Below are 15,781 nucleotides of genomic sequence, written 5' to 3' on the forward strand. Positions count from 1 at the left end.
GGCAGTCGGAGAATAAGAAGTGGTGATGACTGGTCAGATGCTGCAGGCAGAATGAATTCCAAAGTCCCCCTGCCTTACATCACCATATGGTTGGACTACAGTAAGATGTGCATTTCTTCTGGCCCCCAAATTGTTTCATGGTGATCTGTGCCTCCTGAGAACCCCTGAAGAGTGAGTGAGCTGGACAACACAGCTCGGCTCTACACACTCCACCTGCTGTGGGGGTGGGGAGCACCTTTGTGCCCCTGACGTGCTTATAAACCTCTCTGGCAGGCTTCCTGGAGGAGAGCACAAGTCTAGACTCTCAAACTCACAGGGAAGGAAAAGGAGGAGGAACAGAAGAGCAGGGAAGAAGTGAGACTATTGAACAGTGAGGCAGACAATACCAGGAAGGGACCCACTGAGCAGCAAAGGAGGCAGGGAAAGGGGGCGTGGCTCAGAGTCAAACCTTTGTGCAAGTATCTAACTGCAGACCCCACTTCCCACACCCCACGTCTTATAGGCCTCAGCTCAGTCCAAGATGTAGCACTTACTGGCAAGCTTGACCACCGCAGCCTGGCTGGCCACCACTCCAACGGGGCTGCGGGCCAGGCAGGAATAGTTGCCCTCAATGACCTCTGAAGCCCCAGGGTCAGTGCCGTCGGGAGCTGGCAGCTGGGACAGCCACAGGGAGCCATTGGGTAGCAGGCGAAGGTGGCTGTGCTCGGGCAGGATGCCTCCATCCTTGCTCCACGTGACGCTGAGGGGGTGTCCTGCAGTAGCCGCCCCCAGACCGCAGTCCAGCACCGTGGCTTGCTCCGGGCCCAGGATCACTTGCAGCGGCCCTGCTCCACAGCTCAGCGACACGGTCGTCTTCCGGGGCAACGGCTGCTCCCCTGCGTAGAGAAGGGGTCACCAGGGTCATCAGTGTGTGTCCTCCTACATCCCACAGCCTCCGGAGCCCGAGTCACCCACCCCGGGTCGAGGAGGGCAAAACCTCAGAGAAAGAGGTCTCACGGAGAGACCTGTGTCTGGATCCTGGCTCTGCCTCTGACTAACTGTGATCTTGGGCCAACGGCTGCACTTCGTTCCCAATCCTTACCCCGCTGCTCAGCTTCCTCATCCACAAAATAACACAGTTCTTAGCAAAAAAGTAGAAGCAACCCAAATGCCCGATCACCTGATGAATAGATAAATATATTACTCAGCCATCCAAAGAAATGAAGTACTGATACTTGCTACAACATGAATAAACCTTGAAAACTTTCCTCAAAGTGAAAGAAGTCAGTTACGAAAGGCCACATAGTGTATGATCTCATTTCTGTGAAATGTCCAGAGTAGGCAAATCCATAGAGACAGAACGTAGGTTAATGGTTGCCAGGGACTGGGGAGAGGGAAGAGTGAGGAGAGATGGCGAAGGGATCGAAGGTTTCTTTTTTAGGTGATGAAAACGTTCTAGAATTAGATAGTGGTGATGGTTGCACAACCTTGTGAATATACTTAAAACCACTGATTTGTACACTTTAAACGGTGAATTTTGTGGTATGTGAATTGCGTTTCAATTTAAAAAGACATAGTCATTCCTTCCTCAGAGGGCTGTTGTGAGCGCTCAATGAGATGCTGTGTGGTAAAGGAGTACAGCACAGTGGCTGGCCTGGCACAGGACTGGGGCTCAGTAATGTCATTCCCTCTCCTGGAATCCCACAGATCGTCCTGACCACTATCACCCAAACCACTTCTGCCGCAGTGACTGGGAGGGGTAAGCTCTCCTTCCTGCAGCTGATTCCCCCAAAGCCACGCAGCAAGCCAGTGCAGAACCCAGTCCCTGACCTTCTCCAGATGCCCCAGAAGAGCCTGCAGCTCCAACACTGCCCTGGCCACAAAGGGAAGAGCAGGAGAACAATGGAGGAAGGGAATGCCATCCCAGGGTCAAGGCAAAAACACACAAATGACAAGTTTATCATTTTAACCAACATCTCAGCAAGGCCCAGTAACCGTTATTCATAGAGAAATAGTTGGTTCTCTTCCAGTTTTATCTTCCAGACGGTTGACCTGCTGCCTTCCTGTCCCATAAAAGCTTAATGGCCCGAGGTGCCCTCTTATCCTCTGGCCTGACACCTTGCTTAAAGGCACAGTGGTGTGTCTGCGAGTGAGCTAGGGACAGAGGTGAGGACACTCATTACAAGGCAGGCCAGGGCTGACAGAGCCCTGTGAGGGGCATGCAGAAAGCACAACGGCTAAGGACTCCGGCGACCCTCAGTTCTAGCCCCGGCTCTGTCACAGTCTAGCTGTGTGGCCTTGGGCCAGTCACTTCCACCTCTGGGCTCTAGTTTACTCCAATGTAGTGGGTGATGTCGAAGATTCTATGATGGTAGGATTATTCAGTGAGCTGGACTCACCTACTCCTGAACAGATACAGAACATCATCTAGACACACACACAAAACTGTAGACACGACCTGCCATACCTAAACACGTGCTCCCCCCGTCTCTGCCACACTCATCAACACCTGGACACACATATATGCCAACACTTAAACCCCTGAAGAGGATCAAGACTGAGGGGAGAAGAGAGGTCCTAACTGGCTGAGATAAGGAGGCCAGGGCAGAAGCCAGGCCTCTGATACCACAGTGGGAAGGACAGACAGACAGGGTCTGAACAGGCCTCTGCCTTTCTTAAAGGCTCCACTGGCACCTCCAGCTACACAGCTGGGCTCAGCATTACTAGTGGGTGCAGCGAGGAGAAGGCAGCCCTTGCCCTCACTCAGTTTCCAGTCTAACTGGGGAAACCAAACTGGCATTCGCATCACTGAGGGCCATGTGCTGGGGTGGAAAGAGCATCTGACCTTGGGGCAGAAGGTCAAGGTTCCAGTCTTGCTGCTCCACCTACCATCCACTTTACCTCTCTGGGGCCCAGTTTCCACATCTGTAAAAATGAAGGCGATACTATGGAGCCTGTGAGGATTAAACTAGATGATGTGGGTCAGGTCTCCAGCCCAGAGCCTAACGGGCATCAGTCAAAGAATGGGAGCTCATTCTTTAAAGGCATTTCGTAAACTGGAAAGGGATGTACAAATGCAAATCGCTATTCTTAACATCCAGTCCCTTCTCTATCTGAGGCCCTAGATTCTGATGCAAACACGGTGGGGGGAAGGCCAGCCCGGGCTCTCAGCCCAGTGGCTTCCAATTGCCCCATTCCAGCCGCTGAGCAGTCGGTTTGAGTTTCAGGGGAGAAAAACCCCACATGACACGAATCCCTGAGCCCTCCGGCAGCCTCCCTACCCCCCAAAGCACGTCCGGGGCTTGGAAAATCCCCCGCTGCGCTGAACAAACAATGTGAACAGTTGGGGCCCGAGCAGCTGCTGGGTCTGTCAGCAGCCTGGGCTCCTGCGGGCAGGACGGCGGCCAGAGGGGCCGGGGCTTGCTGGGGAGCCCAGAGGAGGCTCCGATTCCCTTCCTGAATATTCATGGATCAGCAGATGTCTGGCTGCCCCACCTCGGAGGAGCCCAGCACCCAACAAGGCAATGGGGAATGGGAAACCAACAGGGATGTAGATGTGGGGAGAACCCGGGATCCCTGGGGGGGGTACAGGGCTGTGCCAGGAGCCCAAGCCGGCCCACGTTGATGGAAACGTATGCAGAGCCTGAGATTGCTCGTTTTATAGATGGGGAAACCGAGGCCCCAAAGGGGAGGTTCTCACCCCTCTGGGAGACAGTCTGGGGACATCCTGGGCGTGAACCCAGCATTGAGGAGACAGTTGCTCCCAAATAAGAGGGTTCTCTCTGCCCCAGCACCCAACCCAACTTCTGTGCCCAGGACGTGCATCCTTAGGGGCTCACCTCAGGTGCCACATCCCTCCGTGAAGCTGCCCCTGCCTTCCCCAGAGAAGGGTTTTCCTGGGTCTCACATCATGTAGCCACTTGGAGGTCCCTTAGCCATTCTTCCTCTTGCCTTCTTGCCTAAGGCGGACCATGGGATGTGGCGGGACAAGCCTTGGCCTGGGGTCAGAGTTCTGGGTCCATCATGGGTTGTATGACATTGGGTCCGCTTTCCTCCTTTCAGCCTCGGTTTCCCCAGTCTTAAAATGAAGAGTTGCCACATTTCTCATTTTCACCAAAATTCTCCCAGCGGCAGAGGAGAACGTACTCAGGAGGCTTGCTGACTACCCGAAATGTTTTTATTTTGAAACCTCTGGCACATTTTGCATCCTATTCCATTACACAGCAGTGTTTGTTTTAATGTAAATGTGGTTCCTACACCACCAAATCTTTTTGGAAAAGTGATGCTCTGGGGAGTGGCCCTTGTTTGTCCAGTGGTTTCGTGGCTGTCCCTTTCCTGCCACCACCACCCCCATCCCCTGTCATGGCGGACCACCAAGGCCCTCCCAGGAGCACTTCTCAGTGCTCCCCCTAAGGACTGGGTGGACATAGCGGACACTTGCTGTTGGCCAGCGTTCTGCCTCGAGGGGAACTCCCTCTCCCACAATCCCTTCTCCTCAGTCTCCTCGGTGGGACCCTGCCAGAGACGTGGAGTTTCTATGCTTAGGAGCCCCAGGGCCATCTCTCAATCTCCTCCTTCTGACATTATTTTACCCATTTACAGGATAAATTAGATTTTATGAGGCCAATTAGAACCCAGACAGAAAGGAGGTTCGCTGCTGAGCCCCAGGGCCAGCTCAGTGCTCTTTCGTGGGACTAGTGCGGGCCTGGCATAAGCCAGGGCTCCATTCTTCAGTGAACTCTCAGGAACTGAGAGTTCCTGGGACTGGGGGATGGGGTGGGGAACAAAGCCGAGATGCCTCCTTCATTAAGCCAAGAACTTGCCACAAACATCAATGCCTTGTCATTTTTTAATCTCAGGGCCCACCAGATTTACAACTTGTTTTCGGTCCACACGGGCAATTCTCCATGACGCCATCACCACTCTCCTCTCCTAGGAGACACAAGCCAGTTTCTTCCAGAAACCTCCTTCCCCGCCCCCCACCTTGGCCACCTCCCATACCACACACTAAGCCCCTCCCACAACAGCTGGAAGGAGAACTTGGGACGGTTGCCTGGGACACAGGGAAGGCAGCATTCCCTTCGTCTGTGATCCTCAGGAGACAGGCTCAGCCTCAGCAGACTTGAGAGACTTGAGAGCAAAGCCACTCAGCTTGACCTGCCTACCTCCTGTTCCTTGTCACCCTGGGTCCCCACCAGACTAAACCACTTCCCGTTCTCTGAAAGCACACTGCTGTTCCATGCGTTGCCTATGCTGCTCCCTCTTCCTTCAGTAGCTGTGCCATCCTGGGGTCTGATTTAGACGCCTCTCCTTTTTTCTGCCCCATAGGACCCTGGGCACCTGGGTCATTGCAATTAGCACTCTAGATTTTTGACTTGCCTTTCTGCCAGCGAGGCAACAAGCCCAAGATTATTGTCCTAGTCAGCACTCTAATTCCCTAGGACCTAAAACACTGTCTGGCACATAGTAGGCGCTCAATAAACAGTTCTTGAAAAGATGAGTGGACATGCGGAGACACACTCAAAAAGATAAGACACAGAGCCCCTCATGCTTTGCCAAGCCTCAGTTTCCTTATCTGGAAAAATTATAGGAACTCCCTTCAGGGCTGGGGATGATGTCGATAGTATACGTGGAAACTGCCTAGCACACTATGTGGCACCTATGAGACACGTAACAAAATGCTTAAAAAGCACCAAGACGGGGAATTCCCTGGTGGTCTGGTGGTTAGGACTCCGCGTTTTCACTGCCTTGGGCCCAAGTTCCATCCCTGGTCAGGGAACTAAGGACTAAGATCCCGCAAGCCGCCTGGCGTGGCCAAAAAATAAATTAAAAAAAAAAAAAGCAGCACCGAGAAAGAACAGCAAACTCACATTGAAAGAAACTCTTCTACTTAAACATTACCAGGACTGGGGAGCTCACGACCTCACCTCTTCTGCTATACGGATGGTCTGATTAAAAGTACCTTCCTTAAACGCAAGAGGGAGGAGATATGGGGATATATGTATATGTATAGCTGATTCACTTTGTTATAAAGCAGAAACTAACACACCATTGTAAAGCAATTATACTCCAATAAAGATGTATAAAAAAAAAATACCTTCCTTGTGTGCCCAACCTTGTCTCTCTATGCTCCATTCATTTGCCAGAGCTCCAAACTAAGTGACAAGGTAATGAGCCCCTATGGAACCATCTGGAAGTCTTGGCTCTGCATCAGCTTCCATGCTCAGGTCTGCACCTGAGAGAGAATTTACTGAGCCTCGGCTTCCCGGACCACAGTGACCCCACAGCCCCTCAATTCCAGAGGAATGCCTCAGCCTCAGCAGTGAGGCACTTTTAGCTGGCAGCACAGCCAGCCCCGAGGACAAGGACGTCAGGCCTAGGTCATCCTCTCTCTGGTTTTCTTCTCTCCCCTCAGGTGCCGTCACCCACCTCTGACCAGGCTGGGGCTGGGGTCCTCCCCCATCAGAACCACTCTTTCTCTTCCCTCCCCCCAACCCGGGGAGCTGGGAGCCCCCAGGCCTGCTTGGCAATGACATCTGTTCTGCATCTGGAATTCTGTGTCAAGTCTGGTTTCTGTACCTCAGAAACAGCGGAGGCAGAACAGGATGCGGTGGGTGGGGATGGGTGGAGCAGAGTGGATTCCAGAGCCCAGACCCAAACACACCACCTGAGGGGGGCCAAGCCCAAAGTTGTTGATAACTTCTCAGGTGAGGGGGAGGGGGTGAAGAGAGACTGAACTTGCATTCATGTGTACCAAATCCCGGGAAAGTACGGCTGCTCCAAGAGCCAGGAGACTGGTTCCAGTCCCAGTTCAGTCCCCATCCATGTAACTCTGGGAAGTCACTCAGTTTTCTCATCTGTAAAATGGGTTCATGCTAAAATTATTTCTAAGTTCCCCTCAGTGCTGACATTCAATGACGCTAATTGTGGGATTACTCAACTTGAAACAATGTACCTTTAGGAGAAAAGAAAGGAAATGCTGATTTACACATAATGTATGTTTACTTGGGCCATGAAAATACATACAGGATCAATGAAGGTTTAGATAACTTCTGGATAATTTAGATTCACTATTAAGAGAAACTATTGGGTTGGCCAAAAAATTTGTTCAGGTTTTCCGTAACATTTTTCTTATGGAAAAACCCGTACGAACTTTTTGGCCAAGACAATATATTTGACCTGGTTCCTAACCTCCAAGATGAGGTCAGAGAGGGTCCCAACACCCCAACTAACTGAAGTTGGTCTCTGAGCTTCTGGGCTGAGAAAGGGATGGAGGGGGGAGTTTCCCCGGTGAGGAGAAAGCAGCTCTCTTGTTCTTAGAGCCCTCCTGCTACTGACCTCTGGCATCACCACCCCCCAAATTCTGACTGGGTGGAAGGGAGAACCCCACTTCTTGCATGTGGTGAAAACAGAGCATTTGGCATCCCACCACCACCCCCAGACAGGAGTCCCATTCGCATACATCTCCCCAGTTCCCAAGCCCTGGCCCAAGAGCAGTGTTCGGGGGAGACGGGCAGTCACTATCTTAACTCCAACACCAGCCCTTCATTTTGCCATGTCGAGGCTGCTGAAGTGTCTATTATGTTTTACTTCTCTCTCCCTCACTCCCTACAAACTCAATCTATCCTCACATCCTGCCGATTCTACTTCCTAAATATTCTAGAATCCACTGTAGCCATCCCAATTGCCACTACTCTAGTTGCCAGCAACATCCTCTCTTCTGGACTACTACCACAGCCTCCCAAGAAGCTGCAGCTTCCTGCCTCCATCCTGTCCAATCATTCTCCACATCGGCTGGAGTGAGCTGATGCAAAGCTGATCTTAAAACCCTCCAATGGCTCATGCAGGCTCTCAGGCCAGAAACCTTGGTGGGGCTTACAAGCCCCTTCATGAGTTGGGTCCAGCCTCCATCTTCAGCCTTCTCTTTTGACACTCTGTGGCCCCTGTCCCATTCCTCTCTAACCTGCCCCACCCTCCTGCCTTGTGCTCTAAACTCCAGCCAGATTTAGCTTCATTCAGTGCTCTAAACGAAGTCACCCCTGAGCGTTTGCACATGCTGTTCTCTCTGAAAAACTCACCCCATCATCACTCTCCTGCAGGGCCAACTGACCCTCTGCACTGAGCTCTATTATTTACCGCTTCCTGGAGGAAGCCTTTCCTGACCTTTCTAGACTACCTGTCAGTCTCCTCCTTATTTACTATATTTCAAGCACCAGTCACGTGCTAGCCGAAAAGGGTACTCAGTAAATATTTGTTGAATGAATGAATAAATGGCCTCCGTCCAGATCGGGGAGGCTAGTCAGAACTCTATAGGAGTGTCCCCAAGCCTGACGAGCTTTGCACACTCAAAGGATTTAGGACGGAGGGCGAGCAGAGTAGTTGCTTCAGCCATGCACACTGCTGCCAAGGGAGCCCCAGCTCGGGCCCTGCCCCTGCCTTGTGCACTCGGGAACCCCAGAGAGGAAACTGAGACCCTCGTAGGGAGGCCCCACCGATACTCCATAATGCCCGAGTGAGTGCAGTTCCCAGTCCTGATTCCGCTTTGCTAGATGACCCCGAGCCCGGTCCGGAGCTCTCAGAAGAGCAGAAGAGGGTGGGCCCAACCATTCGTTAATCCCCTGGCCTCCAGGAGGACAGACGCCTCTCTGGCACTTCCCCTCCCCCTCCACCTGACAACCGCGGGCCCCCCACTTCCCTAGCCTAGCCGCCGGGACCCCGCCCCCGGGCGGCCTCCTGCCGGGTCCGCAGTCAGGTCTGAAAAGGGGCGTGTCTTTGTAGGCAGAGAGGGGGTCCGAGTAGTTCCCGAGACTTTCCCACCCGCTGTTTGGGCTTCCTGGAGATGGGCCGGGGCGGGCCAGGCGGAGACTCCTTCCCCCCTCCGCCGTCCCTGCCTCCTTCCCACGTGGCCTGGCTGAGTCTCTCTAGAAAGCCACAGCAGCTGGAGAGAAATCCCCCTCCCCACCCCCACCATCAAGTCCCTCCCCGACTGGCTCCGGACACATCCTCAGCTCCCCCCTCGGCTGGGAAGGCGAGAACTAGGCGAACAAAGCGGGCAGCCCATCCCCCTCCCCAGCCCTACCAACCACCTAGCCCACGGGCCGCCCCGAAACGCACACAGGACCGAAAGGGAGAGGGCTGGGGGTGGAAGAAGGCTCCCTAGGCAGAGACGCTTGGGACTCCGTCACCCCATCCCCAGTCCTCTCTCCAGCGAGGGCAACTCTGACTTTAACCCACCCTCACCTCGCACTGAGGTGGGGGGTTGGAGGAGGCCTTGCTGACCCCGTCCACGCTTCTCAGATCTGCCCCTGGGGGTGGGGCAGGAGTGACACGCGTCCCATCCTGAGAGCGGGTGTCGGACATGTCCACGAAAGCAACTGGTTTCCTGCGCCCTCCCCCAGCCCACTCCCGGCCTCGGGTTCGGAGGGGGCAACACTCCCGCGCTCCCCACCCCCTCCGCCCAGCCCCACCCAGCTTCAGGGACCACACCCACCGGACAAAGTTGAGTATTTTATCACCACTATTCCCAGTCAATTCGCAATCTCATGCTTCTGTCCCCCCACCAAGGGCATGGACACTCTCCGAAAGCCAAGGCCAAATATTAGCTCAGCCCCATAAACACAATTACACACGCTCTCGACACACAAATGGAGGTGCAGACACCCCCCCACACACACCCCCCTTTACACTCCCAACCCGGAGACACGCGCGGTAAAGGCAGAGCCCGCCCCGCACAAACCACCGGCACCTCAGCTACGGCCCGCGATGCCACGCCGCGACCGGCCACGCGCTGCGGACACGTACGCCGCACAGAAGCCCCCTCCCCACTCTCTGCACGCGGTCGCGCGCGCGCGCGCGCACACACACACACACACACACACACACACACTCACACTCATTCCGGACTCCGCAGACCAAGGACACACACCCCCTGCGGACAAGTACGCGCCGCAAACGTCCCCGGCCGCGGCTCGCAGACCCCAGAGCGCACGCATCGCGGGCACAAGGACGCGCAGCCCACCCCCCCGGCCCCAGCGCTCTTTCGGGACTCGGGACGCGCCGGCCCCACAGCCGGCGCAGCCCCGGGTGCCGACGCACAGTCACCCCGGAGCCGCTCCCGCCACTGCCTCAGCGCCCGCCCTTACCGCGCGCGGCCAGCAGGCAGAAGGTCAGCGCGAGGAGCCTGCCGCCGCAGCCAGCGTCCCCCCGCGCCATGGGGCCGGGCCCGGGCTGCCGCCGCCGCCGCCGCCTCCTCCTCCCCGCGCCTCAGCCGCCGCTGCCGGGGGAGGGCGCGCCGGGCTTCAGTGGCCCGGGGAGGCGCGGCGCCGCGGGCGGGGGCGCGGCCTCGGGGGCCCCGGCCCGAGCGGGGGCCGGCGCGGGGGCCCGGGCTGCCGCCGGCTCGCCCGCCCCTCCATCGCCATCTTGAGCGAGCAGCCCGGACGGGGGCGCCCAGCGGGCGCGGCCGGTCGGGCCCCGCAGGGGACTCCGGCCCGCGCGCTGTGACCTGCGCCGCGCAGGATCTCAGCTCTGCTGGGGTCTGCGCCCCTCTGCCTCGCCCTCTCCGGATCGCCATGGGCCCCCCCATTTGGGCAGCTTGTTTCTGGGTCTGTCTCTTCGTCTCTCTGTCTCGGGGTCTCTTTCTGCCTCGGTGTCTCTATTTCTTTTCTCTGCCGCTGCCTCAGGGTCTCCAACATCTCGGTTCCAGGCTCACTGGAGGCAGATTCAAGGCCTGGGTTTCTGTCCGATGACCCCATCTTGCCACTTGAGCCAGTCCATTCCAGCCCAGGTCCTGGCCTGAATCCTCATTAGCTTCTCCACCTGCAGACCCGCTGAGGACATGGCAGTTCCCTCCTCATCCCCATTTACCTCGCCGTTCCAAGCTGATGGCTTCTCTGGACCTGCTTCTTTTGCTCTTGGAATAACCAACCGCAGCAGGGCATTTACTCTACCCCAAGCACTGCCACACTCAGACTTCTCTGCAACCCTGGGAGAGACAAGGAAGGTTTGATTACTCCCATCTTTACATGCAGGGAAACTGAGGCTGGAGGAGGTGAAGTGACTTGCTTAAGAACCCAAGGCTAGGGAGCAGCAGATGCAGGACCTGAACCCTGATTTTCTGACTCCAGAAGGTCATTTCCCACTCATTTTTCAACTGTGCTTTCTCTGTCCTAACCAGACTGGTTGTCTCAGTATCCCACAAACAGTTCTTTTTCTAAAGCCAGGGGTTCAATGATCAGGCAAAGTGTAGGGAGAAGAGTACAGATTGAATAACCTATTTAATGTCCTTTCCAAGACCAAGACGCCATGGTTCTTCATCCCCTCTATCTCCAGTGTTCCCATGGCTTAGAGCCATTTTGTCTCTGTACCCAGAAGGTACTTTACCCATCTGTTGCTAGCTAACCCTCAATAATGACCAGCACTTTGCGGGTCTAAAGGGATCTGGTATTTATTCATTCATTGCCAGGCCCATCAGCAGCATTTGACTTAGCCCATCACTCCTACTTGTTTCTCTTAGTGGTCTCATCTGGTCATCAAGGTTTTAAATTACATCTTTATGCTGAAGATGCCTACGTTTGTATCTCAGCCTGGACCATCTCCCCTGAACTCCAGACTTGTGTATCCATCTACCTGCTCAACATTTCCATTGGCTAATAGGCATCTCAAATTTAACCTGTCCAGGGAATTCCCTGGTGGTCCAGAGGTTAGGACTCCGTGCTTTCACTGCCAGGGAACTAAGATCCCTGCAAGCCGCTCAGCTTGGCCAAAAAATTTTAAAAAACAAAAACAAATTTAACAGGTCCCAAACTGAGCTCTGATCCTCCCTATTAAACCTGCTTCTCTACAGTCTCCCCCAACTCAGATCGTAGCAGCTCCATCCTCCCTGATGCTCAGGTCAGAATCATTGGAGCCATTCTTAACTCTTCACTTTCACATCCTTCACACTTCACCTTCCTGTTACCACCTTGATCCAAGCACCACCACCTCTCACCTGGATTGTCATAATAGGCCCCTCACTTGTTTATATCATTCTCCCACTTCAGTCTTTTCTCAATATAGCATCGAGTGATCCTATTAAAATGGGAACGAGATCATGCCACTTCTCTGCTAAAAACCCACCAGTGCCTCTCAGCTCTGAGCAAAAGCTAACGTCCTTCTTATGACCGGAAAGCCTATGTGATCTGGAGGGCTGTTTTACCTCTCTGACCTCACCTTCTACGCCATCCCCTTTGCTCACTGCCTCTCCAGCCACACCAGCCTCCTTGCTGTAACTTGATAGCAGTCAGTCCCCTCCCTCCAGCCTCTAGACCTTTGCCCAGCTAGTGCAGGTCTGGAGCTCTGTCCTCCACCCCTCATATCCTCACAACTCCTCCCATCCCCCACCGCCATATCTCGACTTTTATTTTGTGGTTTTTTTTGGGTGTTCATTGCTGCGCAGGGGCTTTCACTAGTTGCGGTGAGTGGTGGCTACTCTTCATTGCGGTGCAAGGGCTTCTCATTGCAGAGCACGGGCTCTAGGCATGCGGGCTTCAGTAGTTGTGGCTCGCGGGCTCAGTAGTTGTGACACACGGGCTTAGTTGCCCTGCAGCATGTGGGATCTTCCCGGACCAGGGCTCGAACCCAGGTCTCCTGGGTTCTTAACCACTGCGCCACCAGGGAAGTCTCTAACAGTCTTTAGTCCCGTCTTCCTAACATGCTCTACGTTTTACTTATTTTATTTGTAGTCTGCCCTCCCAACTAGAAAGTGGGCTTTGTAAGGACAGGGATTTTTTTTTTTTTTGCGGACCTCTCACTGCTGTGGCCTCTCCCGTTGTGGAGCACAGGCTTCGGACGCGCAGGCTCAGTGGCCATGGCTCATGGGCCCAGCCGCTCCGCGGCATGTGGGATCTTCCCAGACTGGGGCACAAACCCGTGTCCCCTGCATCGGCAGGCAGACTCTCAACCACTGCGCCACCAGGGAAGCCCAAGGACAGGGATTTTTGTGTGGTGGGTTCACTGCTGAATTCTAAGCATCTTGACCAGTATCTGACACTGTGTAGGTGCCAGGGGGCCAGCATAAAAGATACAAGTCACTGCTCACAGGGACAGTTGTGTCCTAAGTGGCATGAGATGGCAGGGAGAATGGGAGCAAGAGAAGGAAGGACTAACCGTGTGTGGTAGGGGACTGTTGAGGGAAAAGTCTTTACAGAATTGTTGATTGTTTTAGATGTTTGACCTAGGTCTTGACAATTTAAGGAGGGATGGTGGGGAGTTGTGAGGATATGAGGGGTGGGGGGGGAAGAAACACCCTCTGCAGAGGCCCTGTGTGTGGCATGAGGGCACAGGAAATGGCAGAGCCAATAATTAACTGCATTGATATTCACAGGTCACCTGTTATGGGTCAGGCCCTGGGCACTGGGAGCAGGGCGGTGAACGAGATGGTTCTTGCCTGCATGGTGCTTACTCTGAGAAGTGAGCCTACTTAGCCTGTAGATAAGTAGACAGGCAACTATAATACTGTGTGATACAGGCTGGGACGGGGTGCAGGGAGGAAGGGCACCCAGGCCAAACTTGGGGAAGGCAGAGAAAGCTTCTGGAGGAAACAAATACCTGAACCAGTATAAGCAGAATGTAGGAGGTGTGAACTGGGCAGGAGGGCAGGGGTGGGAGATGAAGCCAAACAGGGAGACCGGGGCTGGGTGAGCAGTCCCTTGCATGTTGCCTAGAAAGCAGTTGATCAATCGAATGGATAAATGAACAAACAATCTGTCACCACATAAAGAGTGTCACTAATTCCATAAGCCACACACACAAATCCAATTAATTTCTCTGCATTCATATCTTAGCACACAGGCTATGGGCGGGGAGCAGGTGTGAGGTATGACAGGCTCAGGCCAGCCAAACCCAGTGTAAGGAATAAGAGCCATGGTTCTCGTCCTTCCTCTGTTACACACTTGCTCTGGGACCTTGGACAACTTCCTTCCTCTCCCTGAGCCTCAGCTGCATCACTGAGAAAAATAAGAGGGCTGGGGGATGATGCACATTTCCAACCAGGAGTTCCAAAGAGTTCATACCATTAAAAGTGGATATGGCACTGGTCTTAATTTCTTTCTTTTTAAATCAATCACTAGGGCTTCCCTGGTGGCACAATGGTTAAGAATCCATCTGCCAATGCAGGGGACATGGGTTCGAACCCTGGTCCGGGAAGATCCCACATGCCGTGAAGCAACTAAGCCCGTGTGCCACAACTACTGAAGCCCACGCACCTAGAGCCCGTGCTCCGCAACAAGAGAAGCCACCACAATGAGAAGCCCAAGCACCGCAATGAAGAGTAGCCCCCACTCTCCACAACTAGAGAAAGCCCACGCGCAGCAACGAAGACCCAACGCAGCCAAAAACAAATAAACAAATATATTAAAAATAAATAAATAAGGTATTCTATTATTTTCCCCTTTCAAATGGTACCATGGAACACCTCCAGGTGCATGTGTGGTGCGGGGGGGTTCATGGGTGGAGGGCCGATGGACACTGTCACGGTTTCTACCATTAAACAGCTTAAATTTTTTTCAGTCTTAGTTATTTATAGGTTGTTTAATTAATAGCCACGTTGGACCACGAGATCTATGACAGGAAGCATGAGGAGTACTGATGGCTAAACTACAAAACTCTAATGCTGAGGAAAGAATAATAATTTTGCAAATTTATCTGTGGTTGATCATCATCAGAAAAGAATGTTATAGTCTTCTAATCAAAAGCCATTAGTGAGGGACCTCCCTGGTGGAACAGTGGATAGGGTTCCACACTCCCCATGCAGGGGGCCCGGGTTTCGATCCCTGGTCAGGGAACTAGATCCCACATGCCTGCTGCAGCTAAGAGTTCACATGCTGCAACTAAAGAGCCCGCCTGCCGCAACTAAGACCTGGTGCAGCCAAATAAATAAATGTTAAAAACAACAACAACAACAAAGTCATTAGTGACTCATATGTCAAAAGCCAGTGTTTAAAAAAATAAAGTCTAATGATAATTCAATCTAATCTGGGTTTTTATTTACCAGAAAGTCAGACCGATTGTATCTGTAATATGTTATTTGTTGACAAGTACCTCCCAATAGATAGGTGGTCCCCAACCTTTTTGGCACCACGGACCGGTTTCACAGAAGAAAATTTGTCCATGGACGAATTTGAGCGATGGGGAGCGATGGGGAGCAGCAATTGAAGCTTCGCTGGCTTGCCAGCTGCTCACCTCCCGCTGTGCAGCCCAGTTCCTAACAGTCCACGGCCCGGGGGTTTGGGACCCCTGCAATAGATCCTAAAATCTTATATTTCACATTTCAGAAATAAAACTCAAAATTTTTAGGTTTTTTTTTTTCACTTTAGCACAAAATACAATCATAAAATGAAAGCAATTTTTGTCTATTTTTTATCCTACAACATAGGATGAAATTTCAACTTGCATTTGGTCCCCATTTAGTTTTGTTTGCTGACTAAAATCAGCACCCATCACTCCTTAAATAGGGTAGAGTGTTTTTTAACTCAGTTTAATTAAATGTTAAAATTGTCCTCAATTAACAATATACTGTTATAATTCTTTTTCTTAAAATAACTTCTTTGAGATAGTCTAATAGAGAGGTAACATCTTGGGAACAGGTCAACATAGGGGTCTAGAAACTGGGAAAAGGCTAGAAGACTGCTGTTTTTATTAGTTTGACCAGGTGGATGGGACATTATCAAATAAAGAGAACAGAGGGAAGAGCCAGACAGAGGAGAGGGGAGACAATTTGCTCTTTTAACATCTTGAGTGTGACGTGTCTGCCTGGCCTGGCAACCAA

At 53.0% G+C, this 15,781-nt stretch overlaps 1 protein-coding gene across 6 annotated transcripts in view; it reads right to left on the minus strand.

The window, feature by feature from the left end:
- Positions 1-10,236, minus strand: part of IGDCC4 (immunoglobulin superfamily DCC subclass member 4) — a 37,832-nt gene extending 27,596 nt beyond the window's left edge. For all 6 annotated transcript variants that reach the window (XM_067750744.1, XM_067750750.1, XM_067750774.1 and 3 more), the window contains exons 1-2: positions 10,122-10,236; positions 534-875 (exon numbers count right to left, since the gene is read on the minus strand). In XM_067750744.1, coding sequence (XP_067606845.1) covers positions 534-875; positions 10,122-10,191 — 412 coding nt within the window. In that variant the 5' untranslated portion in view covers positions 10,192-10,236. The remainder of the gene's footprint in view (positions 1-533; positions 876-10,121) is intronic.
- Between the last annotated feature and the right edge of the window lie 5,545 nt (positions 10,237-15,781).

The sequence above is a fragment of the Pseudorca crassidens genome, chromosome 1 (genome assembly GCF_039906515.1).
Source record: "Pseudorca crassidens isolate mPseCra1 chromosome 1, mPseCra1.hap1, whole genome shotgun sequence".
Taxonomy (NCBI): Eukaryota; Metazoa; Chordata; class Mammalia; order Artiodactyla; family Delphinidae; genus Pseudorca; species Pseudorca crassidens.